The sequence below is a fragment of the Astatotilapia calliptera genome, chromosome 17, assembly GCF_964374335.1.
Source record: "Astatotilapia calliptera chromosome 17, fAstCal68.1, whole genome shotgun sequence".
NCBI lineage: Eukaryota > Metazoa > Chordata > Actinopteri > Cichliformes > Cichlidae > Astatotilapia > Astatotilapia calliptera.
Window position 1 is genome coordinate 26,612,848 of NC_137438.1, and position 20,737 is coordinate 26,633,584.

General features: G+C 38.6%; 2 protein-coding genes across 2 annotated transcripts; one reads left to right on the forward strand and one right to left on the reverse strand.

The window, feature by feature from the left end:
* orc5 (origin recognition complex, subunit 5) lies at positions 1–12,837 on the forward strand. Its single transcript, XM_026148010.2, has 14 exons — positions 1–433; positions 1,216–1,308; positions 4,171–4,356; positions 4,677–4,751; positions 7,701–7,812; positions 8,100–8,230; positions 8,319–8,367; positions 10,142–10,232; positions 10,336–10,391; positions 10,546–10,658; positions 10,957–11,004; positions 11,094–11,204; positions 12,317–12,429; positions 12,578–12,837. Exons 1-14 carry the CDS (start codon positions 320–322, stop codon positions 12,621–12,623), a joined length of 1,338 nt encoding a protein of 445 aa, XP_026003795.2. The 5' UTR covers positions 1–319; the 3' UTR covers positions 12,624–12,837.
* Positions 12,838–13,677: 840 nt separating this feature from the next.
* On the reverse strand, positions 13,678–18,992 carry guca1aa (guanylate cyclase activator 1Aa). Its single transcript, XM_026146396.2, has 4 exons — positions 18,654–18,992; positions 16,701–16,850; positions 16,508–16,601; positions 13,678–14,682 (listed from the first exon to the last, which is right to left on the reverse strand). Exons 1-4 carry the CDS (start codon positions 18,849–18,851, stop codon positions 14,555–14,557), a joined length of 570 nt encoding a protein of 189 aa, XP_026002181.1. The 5' UTR covers positions 18,852–18,992; the 3' UTR covers positions 13,678–14,554.
* Between the last annotated feature and the right edge of the window lie 1,745 nt (positions 18,993–20,737).

Genomic DNA, 20,737 nt, shown 5'->3' on the forward strand with positions numbered 1-20,737 from the left:
GACGCAATCTGAAGGCGCGCGCGAAACTCCAGCAAGTGGTCTTGACTGAGTTTAAGGTGTTTCGGACTTTAACTGAAGACTTCTTCGCATTTTAAGTCTTAAAGACATTTTATTTACCGGCATGAATGTTTCCTCAGCACCCTATGGTTTTTACAGCACATAATTTTTGATGATATTACTCCTTTGACTCATTTTTTTTGTCTGAACAACGGAGTTCATTCGTCGTCTGGTTGGAGTTGGACGAGCTGAAGCTAACGTCAGTCAGTTGTTTTTAGCAGAACTCTGCTGAGCTCACCTACATAAACGGTGTGGTGGTAGCATGACGGCGCTGTTGCAGCACCCGGGATACGACGAGGAGAGGTTGAAGGGGGTAGCAGAGAAGTTGCCCTGCAGAGAGGTCCAGGCTGAAATGTTGCTGTCGCTGATGGGGCAGGTAAGAAGTCTCCACTCATCTCCGTTTAATGTTTTAAAGTATGCCACATTAAAAGACGCAGAGACACATGCTAATTCAGTTTTTAACGTCCTAAAAACTCAGTGTTTTATGTGTTTGATTTAAAAAGTTTTATTACTGATATATGATGCATTAAAGACCATTTTCACTCTTTTACAATTTTCTTGTATTATTATTATTATTACTATTATATTTTTTGTTTTTATAAAAAAAAGTATAGGAAAAATAAAAGTCATTTTCCTAAACCTTAAATCTCAATATCTCAGTAGCTCAATGTCATTTTCTTATTTCTAGGGTTAAGTTTTGCATTATTTGTGTTATCCAGTGTAATTTAGTAAATATGTCGACATATTTGGATCATCTGATGAGATTTCCCTTTAAAATTCATTGTTCAAAATGTTTATCTTAGATTATAAAATGTAGATCTGAAGCTTTGGACAGTTTAGTACCAGTAATTGATGTCTGTCTTGGATTAAAATCATTAATAGATATGCAATTCATTTTATCCTTGTTATAAAAATTAATTACTTGTCATTTGATCTCACTCAGGGTTTTAAATAGATTCGTTAAGTAAGCTGAGTCTATGAGCTGTTAGCACTATGGCTGATTACTGACATTAACACTGGGTTTAATCATATCAGAGCTTGGCTGTTATTACTTTGCGATGTGCTGATGAAAGCTGATAGAAGGTTTAAGTGGATAGTGGTCTTGATCGAGTGAGACAGTTCTACTGAGTGTAAAGATGCTGAATTTTGTTCTTCCAGCCGCACCAGTACAGCTACCCTTCAATCCTCATTTACGGTCATCGAGCCTCAGGGAAAAGCCACGTGATGCACGTTTTGATGAAGGAGCTGGAGGTGAGGGAGATATCTGCTATTTAGTGAACGTTCTGAATAATGTTCTTATGTGTTCATGCTACAGGGCCCTGTATTTAAAACCATAAAATAAAAACTAACTTCACTCTTAATTCCCCTCATACATGGCAGGTAAAAGTGCGATAAAGGATGGACAGCTAAATATTATTGCACTGGCAGTTACTTGAGTTAGAAAAATTTGACTTATGGACTCCTTTAAGCCTTTATAACTTTAATAAAAAGTTGACACTTGTGTTATTATGAACTTTTTCTTTATTCAATCACTTAAAGAGTCCTTGAAAATACTTAGTTTTACTGAAAGTACAAAATCACACAAGAACACAAATCTTTGCATAGTTTGAGTGTGTGTAAGGTGCATTTTTCCCTTAAAATCACTGGGAAAAAACATTAAAGAAAAGCAACAATTTTACTGCTAGCATTCTTGTATAAATTAAATTTAAAGATCAAAGACCTTCAGATGTTTTTCTCTCTTTGCACACATACTTTATGCCAATGCACTCAGTATAGATGGGTAATGGCTACCAAAGAAGTCTCTTTCTTAGAAAGCAGCTATTTTTTTTTTAAATATCCAAATATTTTTAATATCCAAATATCTAGATAGTCCCATTGAGACTCAGCGTCTCATTTACAAGAGAGACCCGTTTCATCTGCAGTGAGTTCTACTGTAATTTTGTGCAGAGCCTGATGTTAAACATTTAAAGGAGACAACCTGAACTGTGGTGCATGCCAGCATGCTATCCTGTGCCACTGAGGGTGTCCATATCGCAGAAAAATAAATGTGGGGTAAAGCGTATGTTACTCTGGATCAGACCTGGACTTCCAAGAAACCCTCACCACCTTCAAAGAGATGTCTGGCAAATGTAAAACTCATAGCATGCTTTGTTTTACAGTTTAATGATACTCCATTAATGATCATATCTCGCATAGCCACAAAAATGTGACTTGACAACATGGAAGTCTTCTTCTTTTTTTAAATAAATAAATAAATTCAAATACGGAGAATTTATAGCCTTCTTAGGACTATTGTTTCTTAAATCACTTGTTCTTGATCTTTTTGGTTCCTGCAGTTTCTGAATAATGTTTTACTCCCATCGGGTGGTTTCTCACAATGTGAAAATTTAATTGCCAACTAGGGCTGCAGCCTTTAATGCAGATTAATCCCTGATTATGATTTTGTTTATTATAGATGAATCCATATGTAGGGATGGGTACCGGTATCCGGTGCCATCATGGCACCGGTTCTGACATAAACGGTAGTAACCAGACCGAAAAGCAGCGCACATTTCGGTGCTTTATTTTGGTGCTTTTTTTCCCTGAGCTGTGATACACTTTAGATTCTAGCCAATCATTTTACGTTTCCGAGGATAGTAGGCGGGGCCAGGTACGTACGTTCTTTTAGAGCAGAGCTACAGATTAAAAATGACCAAGGCAAAGCGGTCAAAAGTCTGGCTGTACTTCACAGCAAAATATGCAAACTCAGCAGCCTGCAACAAGTGCTTTAAGCTGATACTGTGATACTGTCAAAGGAGGTAACACCTCAAATCCGATGAAATACCTGGCGACGCATAGCGTTTTTTTTAAAAGCCGAGAAATGCGCCGTATTTGATAGCTTGCTGTGAGACCTCACACCGAGCACATCTACTGCGGGTGGGTTGCCTGTTATCGGACCCGGAGTTAGCAACATCCCCCAAAAACACGAAGAGGAGAGTCCTGGCCCCTAGCCCTGCCAGTGTAGCAGAAATGATGACAGATGATGATGGCAGCAGCAGCCGTTCTTCTCTGCATGAGTAGCTTCATGTTGTTCGTGTGTAATTTGTTGAGTAGGCTAACCACGTTATTAAATTAATGCATGTAAGGTGAACTAGCAAACATCATCATAGCTACATACGGCTGTCTTCTTGTTTGATGGCAGATGCTCCCTTCACCCTGGCCAAAAAGGCTAAAATGACCAAAGAAAAAGAGGGAAACAGCTGAACATGAGAGGTTTTTGGACAAAGGGGCGATCGTGGCTCAAGAGTTGGGAGTTCGCCTTGTAATCGGAAGGTTGCCGGTTCGAGCCCCGGCTTGGACAGTCTCGGTCGTTGTGTCCTTGGGCAAGACACTTCACCCGTTGCCTACTGGTGGTGGTCAGAGGGCCCGGTGGCGCCAGTGTCCGGCAGCCTCGCCTCTGTCAGTGCGCCCCAGGGTGGCTGTGGCTACATTGTAGCTTGCCATCACCAGTGTGTGAATGTGTGTGTGAATGGGTGGATGACAGGTTGTGTAAAGCGCTTTGGGGTCCTTAGGGACTAGAAAAGCGCTATACAAATACAGGCCATTTACCATTTACCAAAGTTTGTCTTTTTTCCATTGATTAAGCACTGCTTCCAGCCAAGAGTGATGCCATAAATCCCCTATAGCTGCAGAAAAGGCTAACATTGTTATCTTTTTACAAAAAAACAGCTGAACATGAGAGGTTTTTGGACTAATTTTGTGTTCTCCATTCTTTAAGCACCGGTTTAAGCACCGTTTAAGCACCGGCACCGTTTCAAAAGTACCGGTTTGGCACCGGTATCGGATAAAACCTAAACAATACCCATCCCTAGTCATTTGGCTATAAAGTCCTGGGGAAAACAAGGAGTGACCTCTTAAGTTGGACCTCAAGATATTCAAAGTTATCTCTCTAATGAACCCACTGTTTATATAACTTGTCCTTGCTTTCAATAGGTAACACAAAATTATGTAATTTGTACATATTTAGGGTCCAGTGCAGTCAGAAGATTAAGTCAACACAGTGTGAAGATGTGTATCATCTCCACAGACATCAGACTGATTCTCTTTCATGCTTCCTTTTCCTTCTCTCTGCAGCTTCCTCACGCCACAGTGAGCTGCGTCGAGTGTGTTTCTATTGCGTTGCTGTTTGAACAAGTGCTGCTGTCCTTCTTTGGCTGCGATGCCCCCTCTCTTCTCCCCCGCAGTCCCTCCCTGTCTGACTTTGTCCGTGTCTACAGACAGCAGTGCTCCCAGTCTCCTGCCAAACAGACGCGATACATTGTGAGTGCCGTGCACTTTACACACAACCACTCCTCACTTGGCATACGAGATTATCCCTAATCCCATGGCATGTCAGATTATTTATTCCTCGCATGTGTCACCTGAATGTTTGTGTGATGATATGATTAGTAGTGATAACAAGTGCAAATAGATGCTAAACAAAGCTGCAGATGCATCAGCCTGGAGAAAACAAGTGTAATTTTCAGTCAGAACAGGAGTGGGTTTAATCAGTAATGCTCTCTGATAAAACATCCGTTCACTGCCTGTATTATAAATGCGATAAAATGAGATCAAATTAACATTAACTGTGTAATTTGTAGGTAATGGAGAAAGCCGAGCTTCTGAGAGATACTGATGCCAGTCTCCTCTCTGCTCTCCTGCGTCTTCAGGAGCTGGTGAGAAAGTGCTGCATGCTCTTTGTGTTATCTATAAAGTGAGTTGCTTTATTGTTGTTGCTCTGTGCGGATGATGAAGAGGGGACTGGAGGAGCCTCATTTGTAACGGATGACCTTGAGCTGAGTGTGTGGTGCTTTTTAATGCTATTAAGGAAGGAAGGATGGCAACCACTCACAGCATTTTAATTAAAAACACCAAAAGTAAAAAGACTTATGTGATTATTTGTGTTTCATCCCAATGAAAGCTAAGTGCTTAACGGCGGATTGTGAGCGTTAAGAGGAACCTGTCTTTTTAATGGCTTGCTGCTTCAGTGCTGCCACACTGGATTTTGAAGTGATAATTAGGATGCAGATTTACACTTACGTGGAGGACGGGAGGATGATGAGGAGTTGTTTCATCTCTAAACTTCGGGAAAAAATGTAATAAAACATTAACAGGAAAGACGTAAAATGTGTGTGTGTTACTGACATGCAGAAAATAATCTGGCTTAACTTTTCCTATATTTCCTACACAAGAAAAAAAGGTGACTGGTGCAGTTTTCCAGTTTCTGTCTATCGTCCATGCATCCTTTTTCTGAACTGCTTAACCAGTTCAGGGTGACAGAGTGGCTGGAGCCCATCCCGTTTTTCAAAACAGGCAGGTTATAACTTGAGAAGGTTAGCAGCCCATCACAGGGCTAAAAGAAAAAGAGAAGGAAGCTGAAGTACCCAGACCAAAAACCACTACCATGCCAAACCCCGATAAACATTCAAGAAGTGCTTCAACTCTAGATTAATGGTCTTGTGTCTAAACACATAGAAGTTATAGCGATTAAGGCTATTTCTTGCATTAGGTAACAGTGGTGGTCACAGTGGACATATTTTATTGATGTTCACAGATCCCTTTTATCTCTGCACATTATATACATGCATGTTTCAATGATGCAGCAGACTTTTAGAATTAATAGCAAATTATGTTGTCATCTCTTGTTTATAGGCATCTGCAGTATTAAAGCCACTGTGTGTGTTTAAATTAAGTATGCTTAACTGCAGGTGGTGTTTGTAGGTATAAGAGCAGGGCGATATGACCAAAAATATTTATCACGATATACATTTGAAAATTTGCGATAATGATATAACTGACGATATAATTGATACTAGACAAAATACTTTACAACTCCACAACTTTATTAGTGCAAAAAAAAAAAAAAATCAATGTATTTTCACTTAAACAAGCAGCTGTTTTTAATGTGCATTAAAGTTATATAAAAATTTAACAGTGCAAATGCAAATTCCTTGTTGTCAGTTTACCCAAAAGGCATTTCCAGTGGAAACTGGCCGACCCATTCTCAGCATAACCATGTATAATATCCACAAAACTTAAAAAGAGGTTAAACACACACAATACAGTAATATTATGTTGAAGCACAGTACGCATCACTCCACGAGGCTCCTGCCTACGATAGCCGTAATGCTCCGACAATCCATCAAGCGCTGCGGGTTCATAGCTTAGCAAAGTCGTACTGAAACATTTGACAGATTTTTGAGCGCCATGTACCACATGAAATTGTTTCAAGGTCAGTAAACACAACCAGAATTCATACATAAGGCACACGGGATTATAAAGGGCACTGTCGATTTTCAGAAAAATCAAAGGATTGATTTTAAGTGAGCCGTATTTAACAAAAAACACGGTAATAACGACGGTCCACTAGCATGCTCTACCAAAAGTAGTGTTTTGTTGTGTATCTGACGGACGAAAGCCAAACCAGTTCCACACCACTGAAGTTGCAGAATTTTTTTAAAAACAATTCTGGTTCATCCGTTTCATTCAACGGTCCGCTTTCATTCTTCATTCATTTCATTCTCCGTCGCCGCCGCCATGCTTTTTCCGCCATGTGCGTATGAAAACAAAGGCACTGTGCATGCGCGTTTTACCCATATTCTATCGCGATATTTCATTTTCTTATCATTGCCCAACATTATACCGGTATTACCGTGAATGGTATGATATGCACCTGCATGCTTACAAATTGACTTTAATAATAAATCTTAGGCCTTAAAGGGAATCTAAGTAAACAAATAAAATGAACTGCAGGATAAATCTTGCATACAATGAGGAAACCCAAGCAGTCATAGTGAGGCTTGAAGATGCTTGAAGGGACAGCCCTAACCACACTACCACTGTGCTGTCTTTCTAACATATCCTCTGTAGTCCTACCTCTGTCGCACCCTGATGGAGATGGGATTCCTTATTTACAGTATTTAATTATGATATAGGAGGAGGCATATGCCTAGGACGTCTCCTAGGTGAGGTGTATATGACATGGCCTACTGGAGAAGACCCTCGCGTACACTCAGGACATCCTTGGCAGACTTTCAGAAAGTTCAGATGTACCTTTAGAAGAGCTGGAGGTAGTGGGAGGTCTGGTATCTATGCTTAGACTGTTGCTCCTAAGACTCACAACTGGATAAACAGCAGAAAATGAATTGATGTTTTCAGAGTAGAGGATCTGAACTGTTGTGTATGCCATTCGTAGGTGCAGTACTTCTTCCTGTGTTGTGGCTGCTTTAGCTTTAAAGTGAATTATTTCTTTTAAATTTTCCCATATATTTAGAGACTCAAATTCAGAAGGTCTTTTATTATATGCTTATAAAATATTGTTCTCTTTAAGGAAAAACAGAACTATATTCAGTTTCACATCACACGTAAGAAAAAAACCTACAAAATGTTCACATTTGAAAAGCTGAAACCTGTGAGTGTTTATTGTTTCTGCATAATCAAAAATGCGTTCATTTGTTTTGTTTAGTCAACATGTCCAGTAAGAACTTAATCAAGCAAACAAAGCTAAACATCTAAATATATAAAACACATGAATCAACTGAGGAAAGAGGTCTGTAACTGTGAAGTTCTCAGAGTCTTCATCTCTCTGAGCTCCCTGATCCTAACTACATACATCTGTTCTTCAGGTTGGGGACAACGTTACCGTCATCTTGCTCAGTGAAATCGCCTGGGACAAGTTCAGACCAAACACAGGCTGCTTTGAGCCGCTTCTGCTGCATTTCCCTGACTACAGTAAAAGTATATAATCCTCCTCACACATGCTACGGCAGCCAGTGTCACGAGCAACTCACAACACGCTGCGTATTGATGACGCACGGTCAGCATATGCAGCGTGAGCTGTGACATTTGTACCTGTGATACTGTTCTCACACTCCAGGCAGCGACTCTGGGGAAAAATGTTGCGTTCTTAAGAACCACTGTATAAATTCAGCACTTGGCGTGTGAATGAATCATTTTACTTTATATTGTGAGACTTGGCTGGTTTTTGGAGAAGCTTTATTTCTTGTTCCTTAAACCGTTTGTAGGTGAGCTGCAACAGATTTTGTCCCAGAACGTGCATTCTTCATATTCAGCTGGGTTTTACTCTGCGTACATCAACATCCTGCTGGGAGTCTTCTACTCTGTCTGTCGAGACCTCAGAGAGCTGCGACACCTGGTCAGAAACACACATTAACAAGTTGTTGCATTGATTATTTTTAATTCTTCCACCTGTTTTCTCATTTTCTTCTGTTCTTTTCTACTAGGCTGCCCTGAACTTTTCAAAGTTCTGTGAGCCTTTGGCAGAAGGGAAAGGTAATTGTGAGGAGGTCTTTTCATTCATCTGAAAAGAACACACTAAAACGCACACTACCTGTATAAAGTTATCATGGAAACTGTAATTGCAGAATACTTACACATCCAGCAGACACTGCGGATCATTAGCTTTTAGATATAGATGTGACATTTACAGTGGCCAGAAACAGACCTAATGCTACTAATCATTGCTTTTGTGACAACTTGCAGTCAAATGCCATCTTGAGAGAGACTTTGGGGCCTCAAGATGGAGATAAAACAGCAATAAGACAGAGTCAGACTGCTATCAGTTTGAGACTGAATGAGGTCAAGCTGGAAATTGCATTTAATCTGTGATTAACTGTGATAAATTGGCCCAGATCTCAAATCTGTTGCAAAGCTTTTTCCGTCTGTGGAGACAGAAACTCTCATTCTACAGAAATTCAAACTAGTTCTGAGTGTCAGAGTCCAGCCAAAACCTCATACAGCTGCTGCAGGATGGTGATTTAACTGCAGAATGACAAAGGTGCTGGACAATCTTGCTTTAATATAGGAATATAACCTGAATACAATCAGTTGGCACCTAAGTTGTTTTCTATTGAGATTAGCCTCCTATTTCTAAGAGACGCATCACAGGCAAGTTGCGCTCATCGGAGTAGATAGAGTCAAATTGCAGTGTGTTGGCAGTCTGTCTACATATTAAATTAGAAGGCAGTTTTTTTTACAACCCTTTGCCAATATGTCTGAGAGTGATCACAGCCAGTCCAGTCCAGATCACCTTGCAATCTAAAAGTGGTCAACCAGAGCCTGACTTGCTGCATGCTGCAATCACTTGGTCACTGCAACTATTTCCAATTGGTCGCCAAATGTGAAAAGTTCAATGTGATCACCTGGTAACCACTGATTCTTTATAGTCAAAAATAGTTTACTGTCCTATTTTAACTCAAGTGTGTCTTTATCTTTGGAAATAAAATTGTTAAAATTTTATAATACAAATTACTTCCCAGTATAATGTGAAACTATGACTTTGCAGACCTGGAATTCTGCCTCTAACCAACCAAAAACATGTATTCAGATGATGTAAACACTCAGATCTAACAATGTTGCCTTAAAAATAAAAATAATAGAGCAAAACTTTTGTATTGTTTTGGGCTGCCTTCACTTGTACAGTTGTACCCAGTAAAGAGGCCACTGGGTGTATATTTCCTGAGTGTATGTTATGAGCGATGTTGTGAAGGCTCCCCTTTGTGCCATAACTGTCTTTGTGTTTATTTTCTTTGATTCAATGATGGTAATTTTCAAGCTACTTCATGTTGTCTTCAACAAGCTTCGAAGACAAAAACAAGAAGCCCACGCGGGTAAATCACAGTCCCTGCTTTCAAACCCTGTGGGGTAGCTCCACATTTCTGATATACTGTAGCTTCAGAGGCTCCTCATATTCCAGACACTAAAATGAATTTGACATTTAGAAATCCTATCTTGTCTCTTTTTGGGTCTATTGTGAAAACAGTATGTGGATGTTTGTCCGTTTGATGCTTCGGCTTCTCTCTGGGCGCCCGCTGTGATTGGAAATGAGTGTTATGAGAGTAGAGTTTGGAGACTGTCAGCACATAAAAAAATACCCAAAAAGCTTGAAGGAAATCTGTGAAATAGCTGAGCCGAGTGTTCATTCTCAGCTGGTTAAAATATTGATCTGTGCTGCTTTAATTGCTTTGTTTCTACAAATGTTTTTGAGGTTTTCCTGCTGTTTTTCCACCACTTTCTGATGGTGTTTGTAATTATGCTGTGTGTTTAGTGAAAGAGACTGACACCCACAAGCTGTGGAAACACATTGAGCCACATTTGAAAAAAGCCATGCAGACGGTTTACCTTCGAGAGGTGTCCAGGTCTGAACTTTTTGCATTATTTTGCTATGCGCTGCTTTTTAGACTATTAATGGGGTTTTTTTTTAGCCTCATCATCCATGTGTATTCTCTGTCCTCTGCTTAGTCTGCAGTGGGAGCAAATGCAGCAAATGGAGGAGGAGGAGGCCGGAGCCTTGCGAGGTATTTGCACTGATTTCGATTACAGAGCAGATGTCAAACTGAAACACTGGTCACTTACGCTTAAATTCTTTTCTTCTATGCAAGAAAACAGAATTTTAGTGCAGGAAAGAATATGACGACGTGGACTTATTGCATTTATTTTGTCTTCTGAAAGGTTTATCAGCTCACACTCATGTTGAATTGCCTTATTACTCCAAGTTCCTGTTGATTGCTGCCTATCTGGCTTCCTACAACCCTGCACGCACAGATAAACGCTTCTTTTTAAAGGTAAAGGAATATAATAATAATACTTTTTTTATGTTCAGCCATGTATACACTGTAATGCAAAAAATTCTTATAATGAGGTCAGCATAAGTACAAAGTTTGTAGTGAGTCAAAAGTTATTTTTTTTTTTATTCTTGGCTGTGTTAGTGAGAATGAATATCCCAAATATGCTCATCTTTGGGAGAAAAATACATTTATTAAGCTTTTTTGGGGGGGATTTTTTGTTTTCTTAACCTTCTCCCCTAAGTCATGGTTTTGTGAATGAACCAAATGAATCACATCTTCTGTTTCTGCTCAACAGCACCATGGTAAAATAAGAAAAACAAACTTCCTGAAGAAAAATGAAAAGGTGATTATTCTGACATAACTCTTACATCTTCGTTGATTTCATTTGGAAACATGTAACACAATGTTTATATTGATCTGTCTGTCTTCTAGACAAGTAATCACCTTCTGGGTCCAAAGCCCTTCCCTCTGGACCGCTTGCTTGCCATCTTTTACAGTGTGGTGGACAGCAGAGTCGCCCCGACAGCGAGCATCTTCTCACAGGTCAGTCTGGTTTAAAGCAGTCGAGAGTTGCTGTTTGTGCCAACTTTCACTAAAAATTCAGACCCCTGAGAGGATTGGCAGCTGTCTTGAATCTTTAACAGTTGTGGATAATATTTCTTAATGATGGATTTTGGACTTTTTGGGAATGGTATTAAAACCCTTCCCAGATTGATGGGCAGCCACTGTTGCTTTTTTAGCTCGTTCCCCATAAAGATGACATTTGACAACAACGTCAGTAGGTACGCAAGCGGGACATAGTTGACATTTTTCCTCCTTGGCACTGTGCTGACACATTTGAATGCTTGAGACCTGAAGGCTGCCAAAACTTCTGCTTTTATGGAGGTGCCCACATTTACTGAGCACATCTGATTAGCAGCTGGCTGCTGCTCATCCTCTTAATTCCTATTCCTGGCTTAATTTTTATTAAACAAATAATGGCGCTATTTTGTCATGTGTTGTTGTTCATCTGTTGTGTTTAAATGATTCTATAATGTGGTATGGAACAAATAATTTGAATTTGAATTAAAGAGTTCGTGTTTTCATTTCCACTGAACTGTGTGTGCACTAAGATAACTTATCCAAAAAGAATTCATCTCCTAAGAGATCTGATAATATTTCTCTCCTTAACTTGTTTAAACACCACCACCTTGTTATGTCAGAGCTCTGCAATAGTCTGTTTCCCCTCATTTAGTCCTGAAGTGTAGTTTCGTACCCTGAGTTGGCCTCAGGGTACGACCCAATATAGAAAATAATTTCACACTTTTTTCCAATTTGCCTGATAAGCCACTGAACAGGAATGTACACTGTTATAACAAAAGGATGGTAAAGGATTTTTTTGTTTCCTGTGTGTAACAGTGCAGTGTTTCATGTTAAATCAAGCCTGATTTTTTATTTTTTTTTTAAGTTTAAACAGTTTCCTAGCCATATGGTCAAAGGCAGCTAAACACAGACCTATCTATGGACCCAAGCATGAAATGTTTTTAGGCAATTAGGCTCGCCCCATATCTGTGTGACTGGCTACCATCATTTAATGGCTCTGCTTCAAAGTGGAGAAGCTGCGTTTTAAGAAGTGGAGCAGAGACTCATTTTGGTTTTCCTCTGTCCCCGTTTAGATTTCTTCGCTGGTGACCCTGCAGCTGCTGGCTCAGGTCAGTCATGACGACCAGCTCGACGCCCCGAAGTACAAATGTGCCGTTTCTCTGGACTTCATCTGCGCCATATCCAGGTCTGTGCGTGTGTGTGCATGCACGCTCATCCTTTTAATGCACATGAATGAGACTGACTGAATTATTCAAGTGAACTGACCTTTTACAGTTTTCCTTTTTTTTTTTTTTTTTTCACTGAAAATCTGCTTTGTGTGATTTATCTTCCAGGACGGTGAACTTTGATATTGTCAAGTATTTGTACGACTTTCTGTGAGCCTCCAGTGCATTAACAGAGAGATGACACGCAGTGACAGTCAGACAAAGGCACATTTGTTTCTGCAAGAACTCACCTAAGGACAAGTATTTGGAAACACAAGAAGCTCCAGGAGGAAATTAATCCAATTATTTCGCTGCCCCCTTGTGGTTGATAAATGAGCTCCTCGTTTAAATGTTTGTATTTGTAGAAAATAAATCTTTGTAACTTGAAACTTTATTTTGGTTTATTTTTGTGGTTACATTTTCAGTGTGTTCATAACAAATATACTAGAGATTTATTTAATTTTTTAGCATATTGCAAACATCTAGTTTAGGCTTTAGTATAACAAAGAAATTAGTACATACTCTGTTTGTTACGATTTAAATAAGAAAAAGGAAAAACAAAACTGGTGTGCAGCTGTAGAAGCACTGATGCAAAGTGATCCTGGCACCATGCAGGTGAGTCATCGTCCTTGCTCAAAGGCGGGATTTTATGTCAGTAATGTGTTTTTAATCTGTTGTATGAGCGTACTAAGGTCAGGGCATATTGTTAATACAATTTATAAGTGTTTATGAAAGATGATGTCTAAAAACATCCCCTAAATTCTGCTCCAGGATTTACAGTAATTTGAGGTTGAAAGAGCAAAGATCAGAAAAATACTAAAAATATGCGAGTCTTTAAAGTAGTTGGAGGACTCTCTAAATAGATCAGTGAGAAGATAAAGAACAAAAGCAGATATGCAGTACTATGTCTCCAGGCTGATATTATCATACCCACAAACTGCTAAGCTGTAAGAATATCACATAGTTATAAATATTCACTCACCAACTTTATTAGGTACACCTGTTCATCTGCTTGTTAACGCTAATATCTAATCAGCCAGGTGACCTGTTGAAGCTCAAACTGGGGAAGAAATGTGGTTTAAGTGGCTTTGAACATGGTTGTTGGTGTAAAACTACGTCCAACACCCAGTTTGACTGTAACTGCAATTTCTACCTGTTAAATTAGTAAGATTATTTCTGGGATAATTTGTTCCTGGTAAATCTTCAAAACATGAAAAGTAGACAAAGTGTGTGTGTTGGTTTTTTTATTGTTTATTTTTAGTGTACAAATAAGCAAAAGCTGAACTCAAACACATTCTGTAGTCTTCCAACAGAAGGCACAAGATGAGCATAGCCAACAAACATAACAAAACTAATCTGCATCAATGCTGAATAAAAAAAGCAAACCATTCAGCCAAAGAAACTCCCACACACAGAGAGAAAAGCTGCAAAACCACAAGCCTGCGTTTCGCTCCAACTTAAACTTTTGTTTTCAAAAGATTAAAAAATAATAATAATAAAGTTACAAATGTATATAAAAGGTAAACATTTGATAACTGTTTTTTCACTGCCACATCTCCCACCTGCTCCTGTTTTACAGCCACTGACTTAATCAAATTAGCATGGATGTTGAGCACACTGCAGTGTCATAGCTCCCTCCTGTAAATCCCCCCAGGCAAGAGCGGGTAAATAGAGATTTGAGTAATTTGGTGCAGAGGAACTCAGAAATATATAAAGAAAAAAAGATTTGGAAAGCCTAGTCGAGTGTATGTAATTGCCACTCTGCTACTCCACTATCTCCCTCCTTTATGCCTCAGGGTGTCTGAGGGTAAGTGGACCGTCTGAGAGATCATCCCTCATGCCGAGGTGGCCTTGGGAGCGATCGCCATCATTAAACAAGGACAATGAGCAGTCTGCAAAGGCTGACTGAGTCATCCCATTTAAAGTGCATATGTGTCACTCCTTTAGAGATCAAACATAAGATATGTGTCAGTCTCCAAGACACACTGGAATCATATTAAAGCGGATTCAATCTTAATAGAAATCTCAGTCTATAAAATGACCCGACTGACTGAGACACTCAGGTCAAATCGTGAATGAGGATGAGGTAATCGGAAGGGACGGATCCTAAACGCTTCGCCTCCGGTTGTGGATCATAGCCACGATGTGGGCGAGATCCAGACTCTTCATCATCACCTCCATGAAGTCTTCATCGCTGCGAGCGCCTGCCACAAACTCCTCCAGGGAAAGCTCCCCTGTTGGAAGAGACACATGTTGTTTTTGGTCAGATTTGAGTGGGTTTTCGGCTAATTTGTCATTTCTCCCTGCAACAAAGTCACGTTCATAACAGACAGTTTGATATATTGATATGATATTTTAATATTACTGGTGCCGTGATATTAAGTAAACAATGGAAAATGTCAGTAAATGTCACTAACTTTCCTCCAGCTATTTTCTTTTAAATTATTATCATTGGTAGCTTGCAACTACAAAGGCGATAAACGTGTTTTTAGAAACGTTTGAGATTCCAAAAACACGTTTAACACTTCCAAGTTTAAATTTTGATTTGGTGAATATTTTCATTTTATTTATGTCATTATTTTGTTTGTTTGCATCCCTTTAATCTCACAGTTATGGAGAACACATTCATACACTAAAACACCCACACCCAGCTAGACAGACACATAAGCTTACGAAGGTTTCTGGACTCATTTCACTCGTATTCTATAACCTATTTTGCAATTATAAATCCTCATTTAACTTCTAAACTTGCAAAAATTTTCTACATAGCTATTAATCATACAGAGGCAAGCTTACAGCATGAAGTAGAACCACTTATTACAGTATTTATAACTTAAGATAGTTTGCAACCTTGTTCCTAAATGGGTCTTTAAATATATAAAACCCAACAGTTAAAATGGACCTATCTATTGGTGGATGCTCATATTAAATATGGGGTCAGTGTATGTACCACTAAGTTCAGACTTCGGACCGCTCTAAATGCTCAGTTTAAGGCAATTTTTCTACTCTGTTGTCAAAGGGAGCAGATATTTATGGTGGCCCTGAGAGGTCAAACACACTGAACCTGCAACAACAGTTGCAGAAGTGACAGCAGAAACCAAAGCATGCGATTGCAATGAGACGATTAAAGAAAGCACAGAATCCATCTGTGTTGTGAAGGAAAATGAGATGCAGGTAACTGTGTTTTTAATCACATCGTTCATATGTTTGCTACGAGTTGTTTACTGTAGCTATTCATCACATCACTTGCATTGTGTTTTATTAGCTTTTATTTTATTTTATTGTATATTTTTTTTGTCTTTTGCAGGATTTTTCTATCTGCTTGTGTTTTCGTGTTAAGCTGCAGTGTGTTTGACTTGTCAGGGCTACTGTAGATATTTCTCATACGGTCTGAGTGCAAGTTTGTGGAAGGCAGTGAATCAGAGGAAAGCTGGCATGAAGAGAGAAAGCTAAAAGCGACAAGTTTTAAGGTGGAGTGTTTCAAACATTGAGATTTCCTATTAAATAACCTCAAAAAATGACCGACTGTACCTTTAAGAGCATATTTTTATTTCTAATGGTGGCCCTTTAGCTCAGATTTGCTATAAAAGTACCTTTAAGTATGACAGTAGTTTCACCTGTAGTAGTAATAATGTAATAATAATAATAATAACAGAGTAAAACTGAACTGTTAGTACTTTCTCAAATTGTAAACAAATATAGGTTAAAACACATGTTGCGGTGGTCTTTGGCTATGGTTCATTTCAGTACATGATGAACCATGTAGATATCATTTATATTCCTAAGTATACTCTATGTGATAAGAACTACTATAAGTAGTATACGTCTACTGTTTCAGTACTTTGTATACATCTAACTGAGCAACATTATACTTCCTGTTTTTATTCATTATAAATGTGTATTGATAGATATTAGAAAGCTACTTTAAACCAGTAAAAAAAAAAATCATCAGGTTTAGTCTCTTATGTTTTGTTTTGAGAGTGAATGTCTAATCTCTGTCCACCCATGATCTATTTTGTCCTAAACCCTTTTCTCCGTACTGTGCCAGCGCACACTCACCATCTCCATTTATATCAATCCTGTCAAACACTCGGTTAGTGAACTCCTCCGCAGATGTTTCCTGATTTTCATTTCCATTGATTGCACGGATGGCCTGGGAGAAGATGAGGAAAATCAGTATGTTTGCCAGATTAGAGGCTAAAACAAATATTCAGACATGCAGTGTGGCTGGTGCACGATGGAATGACTGTACCTTGATGATGTTCAGAAGCTCGTGGCGGTCAATGCAGCCGTTCCCATCCACATCATACAGTTTGAAATACCAGCGCAGCTTGTGCTCCATCTTTCCCCGCATCACCAGACTCAGAGCGGCCACGTACTCCATGAAGTCTATGTAGCCGTCCTGCAGAATCAAAGTGTCAACCACGACCATCCATGTTTTATATTCATTATAATCACTAAACAAATGCATCATCCCTCAGCTGAAATAGATCCCCAGCTCCAAAAACAATCCAAGGGGAAGTGAAGCACGCCAGGACGGAGGATTATCTCCTGTCTGCGTCTAAACAATCTCAGCATCAAAGCATGCATTCACAGATAATCTCACTGTCTAAATCATTCAGAGATTACCGTGGCATTTTTTGTAAGCTGAGCAGGGTGGGGGGCTAAATATAGCATGCAGCTCCTCAGACAGACATCCTGCCATGACCCCACTGCTACCTCAAAGATGCTCTCAATTAAACTGGGGATCAAAGGGGATACAGGGGACACACTCTCCCTATACTTAGAACATGCGTTTGCAAGTCTAATATATTTTGGTATTTAAAGTCTTTCTGTTAAATTGTTTTTTTTTTCCCCACATGGGTTTTCCAAACAGGCAGGAATTTCCTAGATATGTTGGTGCCTCACATTCACACTGGGTAGGACAGGTAGATTATGCACCCTACACTGAAACCACAAATCCAGGTATGACATCATCTGTTTTGTTTCTGTTTCTGTTGATTTTGCTTCTGTTTTTTGTGTGTCTCTGTAGTTTAATGGCGTCTTTGTGGTTGTTTAGCATGTATTGGTGTTTTCTTTGAATGTCTTAGAGGTATTTTTATCTTTGCTTGCATCGATTTGTGCACGTTGCACCTTTTTAGTAAGCTGTGTCTTTCAGTATAAAGTTTTCAGTCTCTCTGCAGATGTTTGGACTATATTTGTGTCTTTATAGTTGCCACATCAGCCTCTGGACCAGCCTGTCTGATGCGCAGTTTATTCATATATTCAAGCTTGTTGTAAGGGAGGTTAATTTTAGAGAACTCGTGTCCTTGAATGATACAAGTATTTTTAATCTAGACATGTTTTAAGAAGTTTTTTCTCTCATTTGTTTATTTTAAATGTAACATTAAAGATTTCAGAAGCAAGGAACAGACCATCTCAATTAACAGAAAGTAACCGTCAGGAAATATCAAAATAATATTTTCAACCCGCAGATATGAGGAATCCCAAACACTTATCTGTAAAAAACAGATAATTTTCCTACAATTTCTCATATTATGAAAGAAATACCTTTTTGCGTAGTCAACGTTCAGATAAATGTGGTAAGCAGCTATTTTTTAAAATAAAATATTTAATGCATTCAGTCTTATTTTACCTTTTTAACATTAAAAATAAAAAATCGATGAATTACTGGTAATATTTTGTTCCAGCTTCTACAGAAAGACTATCCTATGCTTTTTCTGCCTTTTTCATTATTGTGAATACACTATGTTATGACTCCTGTAGTTAAAAAATAATAATTCATCAGAACTTCCAAACATCAATTACAAATATGTAAATCAACAAAAACCAGCCTAAAGAATTAACTTTTTCTAATTGTGTCTAATTTTAATTAAAAGTTAATGTTTTTTTCACAAATAATAACAAGATAAAAGAGAAACAGTAATAATTTGGGTTCAAAGGAAATATGCAGGTAACATAAGCTTATATTTTTATTTAACATGTACATATGACACATTATAATAAATCCCCCATGGAGATACACACTGTTTAGACACACGTGTTGAGAACTAAAGAAAATTATTTGCTCATGTTTCATTTTCAGAGAATCATAGATGTATTCTTCTACATTAGCTTCTAATCGTTATATCGCTATTTTATTCTTGAGGCATCCTGTCATCTTTGATTGTGTTTAAATGTGTGGTGAAATCCAGACTCATCTCACCTTGTTCATGTCAAACGTGCGAAACATCTGCTCAATGTAGGCGTTGGCCTCTGGGTCCAAACCTCTCAGCCCGAAGAACTGCTTGAACTCGTGCAGGGTGAGCTGCCCTGAGGGGCACTCAGTCATGAACTTCTTGTACCACAGATGCATCTCCACAGCCTGCAGGTCGTCCACGGTGCAGCCGTTTGAATTGCCCATTTTTTATTTTTCCAAAACTCAGATAAGGTAGCTGGACTCTGTTACAAACTGGACTCAGACCTCACAGCCCAAGTGGTCTACTGTGAAGTAGGCAAAGACCGTCCCTCTTCACAGTCACACAACACTGGGACTTTTAGAGTGAGAGCAGTGGCAGGATGGCCCCTTTTGTAGCTCAAGCGTGTGTGTGTAGAGGGGGGGTTGAGGTGATCCACGCCTCTTGGTCCTCTCCTTGTGTCTAATCACTCGCTGTAATCCTGAGAAACATGCAGATGATCATCTTAATCATCCAGCTTGAAGGGCAGCCTGGCTGTTCCACAATTACCCTGAGATGTGCTGACAGACACAAATGCAGCTTTCATCCCTCACGTGCAGTGCCTGCCTCTAAGCGATGGGATACATCTGCCTCAGCATGTGGACTCGGGTATGAGCGATGCAGATTTAATGCTTTGGGTGAAGACTAAGCAAGCTTCAAAACATTCTCATAGTTCTTCTGTGTACGTTCTATTTAGACCTATGATATAAGTTAATGTTGACGAATTTAAATGTTTAAAATGACCGGGGGCCGGTCTCATCAAACCCACAAAGTCAAAACAATTGCAAATCAAATTTCTGGTACCTGCAACTTTTGCTAAAAACATCAATCAGCATTCTATTGGTGATTATTAGTGTGGTTTTTCCACACTCGTAAAAGAAGTTTAGGCAGTTTGTTAAATAGGAGCGTTCAGGTATGCATTAACAAAATCCAGAAAAAAATATTCTTCCACAACGATGTGTGAGACTGATAAAGTTACAGAGAAGACGATTACTTCATGTTACTGCTGCTAAAGCGGGGGTGTACTCACTTTTTCACGCACTGTTTCTGCATTTCAACTTAGGGTTTTTTTTGTTAGATAATATCTAAGTATGTATGTAATATGTAGCTACTTGTTTCATCAATAAAAAGGCCAAAGCAAGTTTCTTTAACAGACCCTGTTTGGCATGCTGTTTAATAATTATCCTGTGAAACAAATATCTTTATATATCGCAGGTTATAAATACTCTGTTTATCCTTTAAGCCATTTTTAATCAAGAAAAAAAAAAAGCTTCAACAGCATCAGCTTTTCTGTGGATTTTTTAAAAAAATGAACCAGAATTAGAAGGTTACTACAAATGATCTCATTAGAGAAGTTTATTTGGATACCACAGATTAATGCCAACAAGGCGTTACAGTTAAAGTTAGTGTATTATTATATCAAAACACAGAAAATAAAATGACATTCGTGTCTAAGTGCTTTCATATGAAATTAAACATCAGTGCTTTGTTACAATGATTTTGCAGTCAAACTCAAAAGCATACATATGTTGTGTTCTGCAGCTATGAGTGCATTTTAATTTTAACAGCATATTCTTGTAAAGGTCATAAAAAGACATAACAGATATATACTCTACATGTTAGTGTTTAAACTTCTTTTAAATAAAAAATAAATAAATTATATATATATATATATATATATATATATATATATATATATATATATATATATTCATATTCATTTGGGGATCATTTTAAAGCATCATTACAAGAAAGGTTAAACTAAAAAAAAAAGTGTTCTTCCTGCAGATTTGCATTAGCTTTCATTACCCTGCGACAGAAGGTATAACGGATGACTGGCCTGGATATTGAGCTTCCAATAGTTTGGAAGAGCTTCTCCGAAACATGGATATTTATCCACACATACATCAACAGACGTATGTTACAAAATAAACTCCATTTTAAAAGCTTAAAAAGGTAAAAAGCGTCAGTAAGGCATTATCTTCACTCTTTGTTCAGCTTCATATTCATTTACAGTGTCCTCTCTAGGTCTACTGCCCATGTAACATGGTTGGACACAGTTATAACAGATGAA

Bases quoted from the DNA above. Each gene is read 5' to 3' on its own strand.
- orc5 (XM_026148010.2), top strand. From the start codon at position 320: ATGACGGCGCTGTTGCAGCACCCGGGATACGACGAGGAGAGGTTGAAG. The intron at 4,752-7,700 runs GTGAGAAAGTGC...TCTGTTCTTCAG, and splicing joins TCCTGCGTCTTCAGGAGCTG to GTTGGGGACAACGTTACCGT. The intron at 11,005-11,093 runs GTGATTATTCTG...TCTGTCTTCTAG, and splicing joins TCCTGAAGAAAAATGAAAAG to ACAAGTAATCACCTTCTGGG.
- guca1aa (XM_026146396.2), bottom strand. From the start codon at position 18,851: ATGGGCAATTCAAACGGCTGCACCGTGGACGACCTGCAGGCTGTGGAG. The intron at 16,602-16,700 runs GTACAGTCATTC...ATCTTCTCCCAG, and splicing joins AGCTTCTGAACATCATCAAG to GCCATCCGTGCAATCAATGG. The intron at 14,683-16,507 runs GTGAGTGTGCGC...CTCTTCCAACAG, and splicing joins GATTGATATAAATGGAGATG to GGGAGCTTTCCCTGGAGGAG.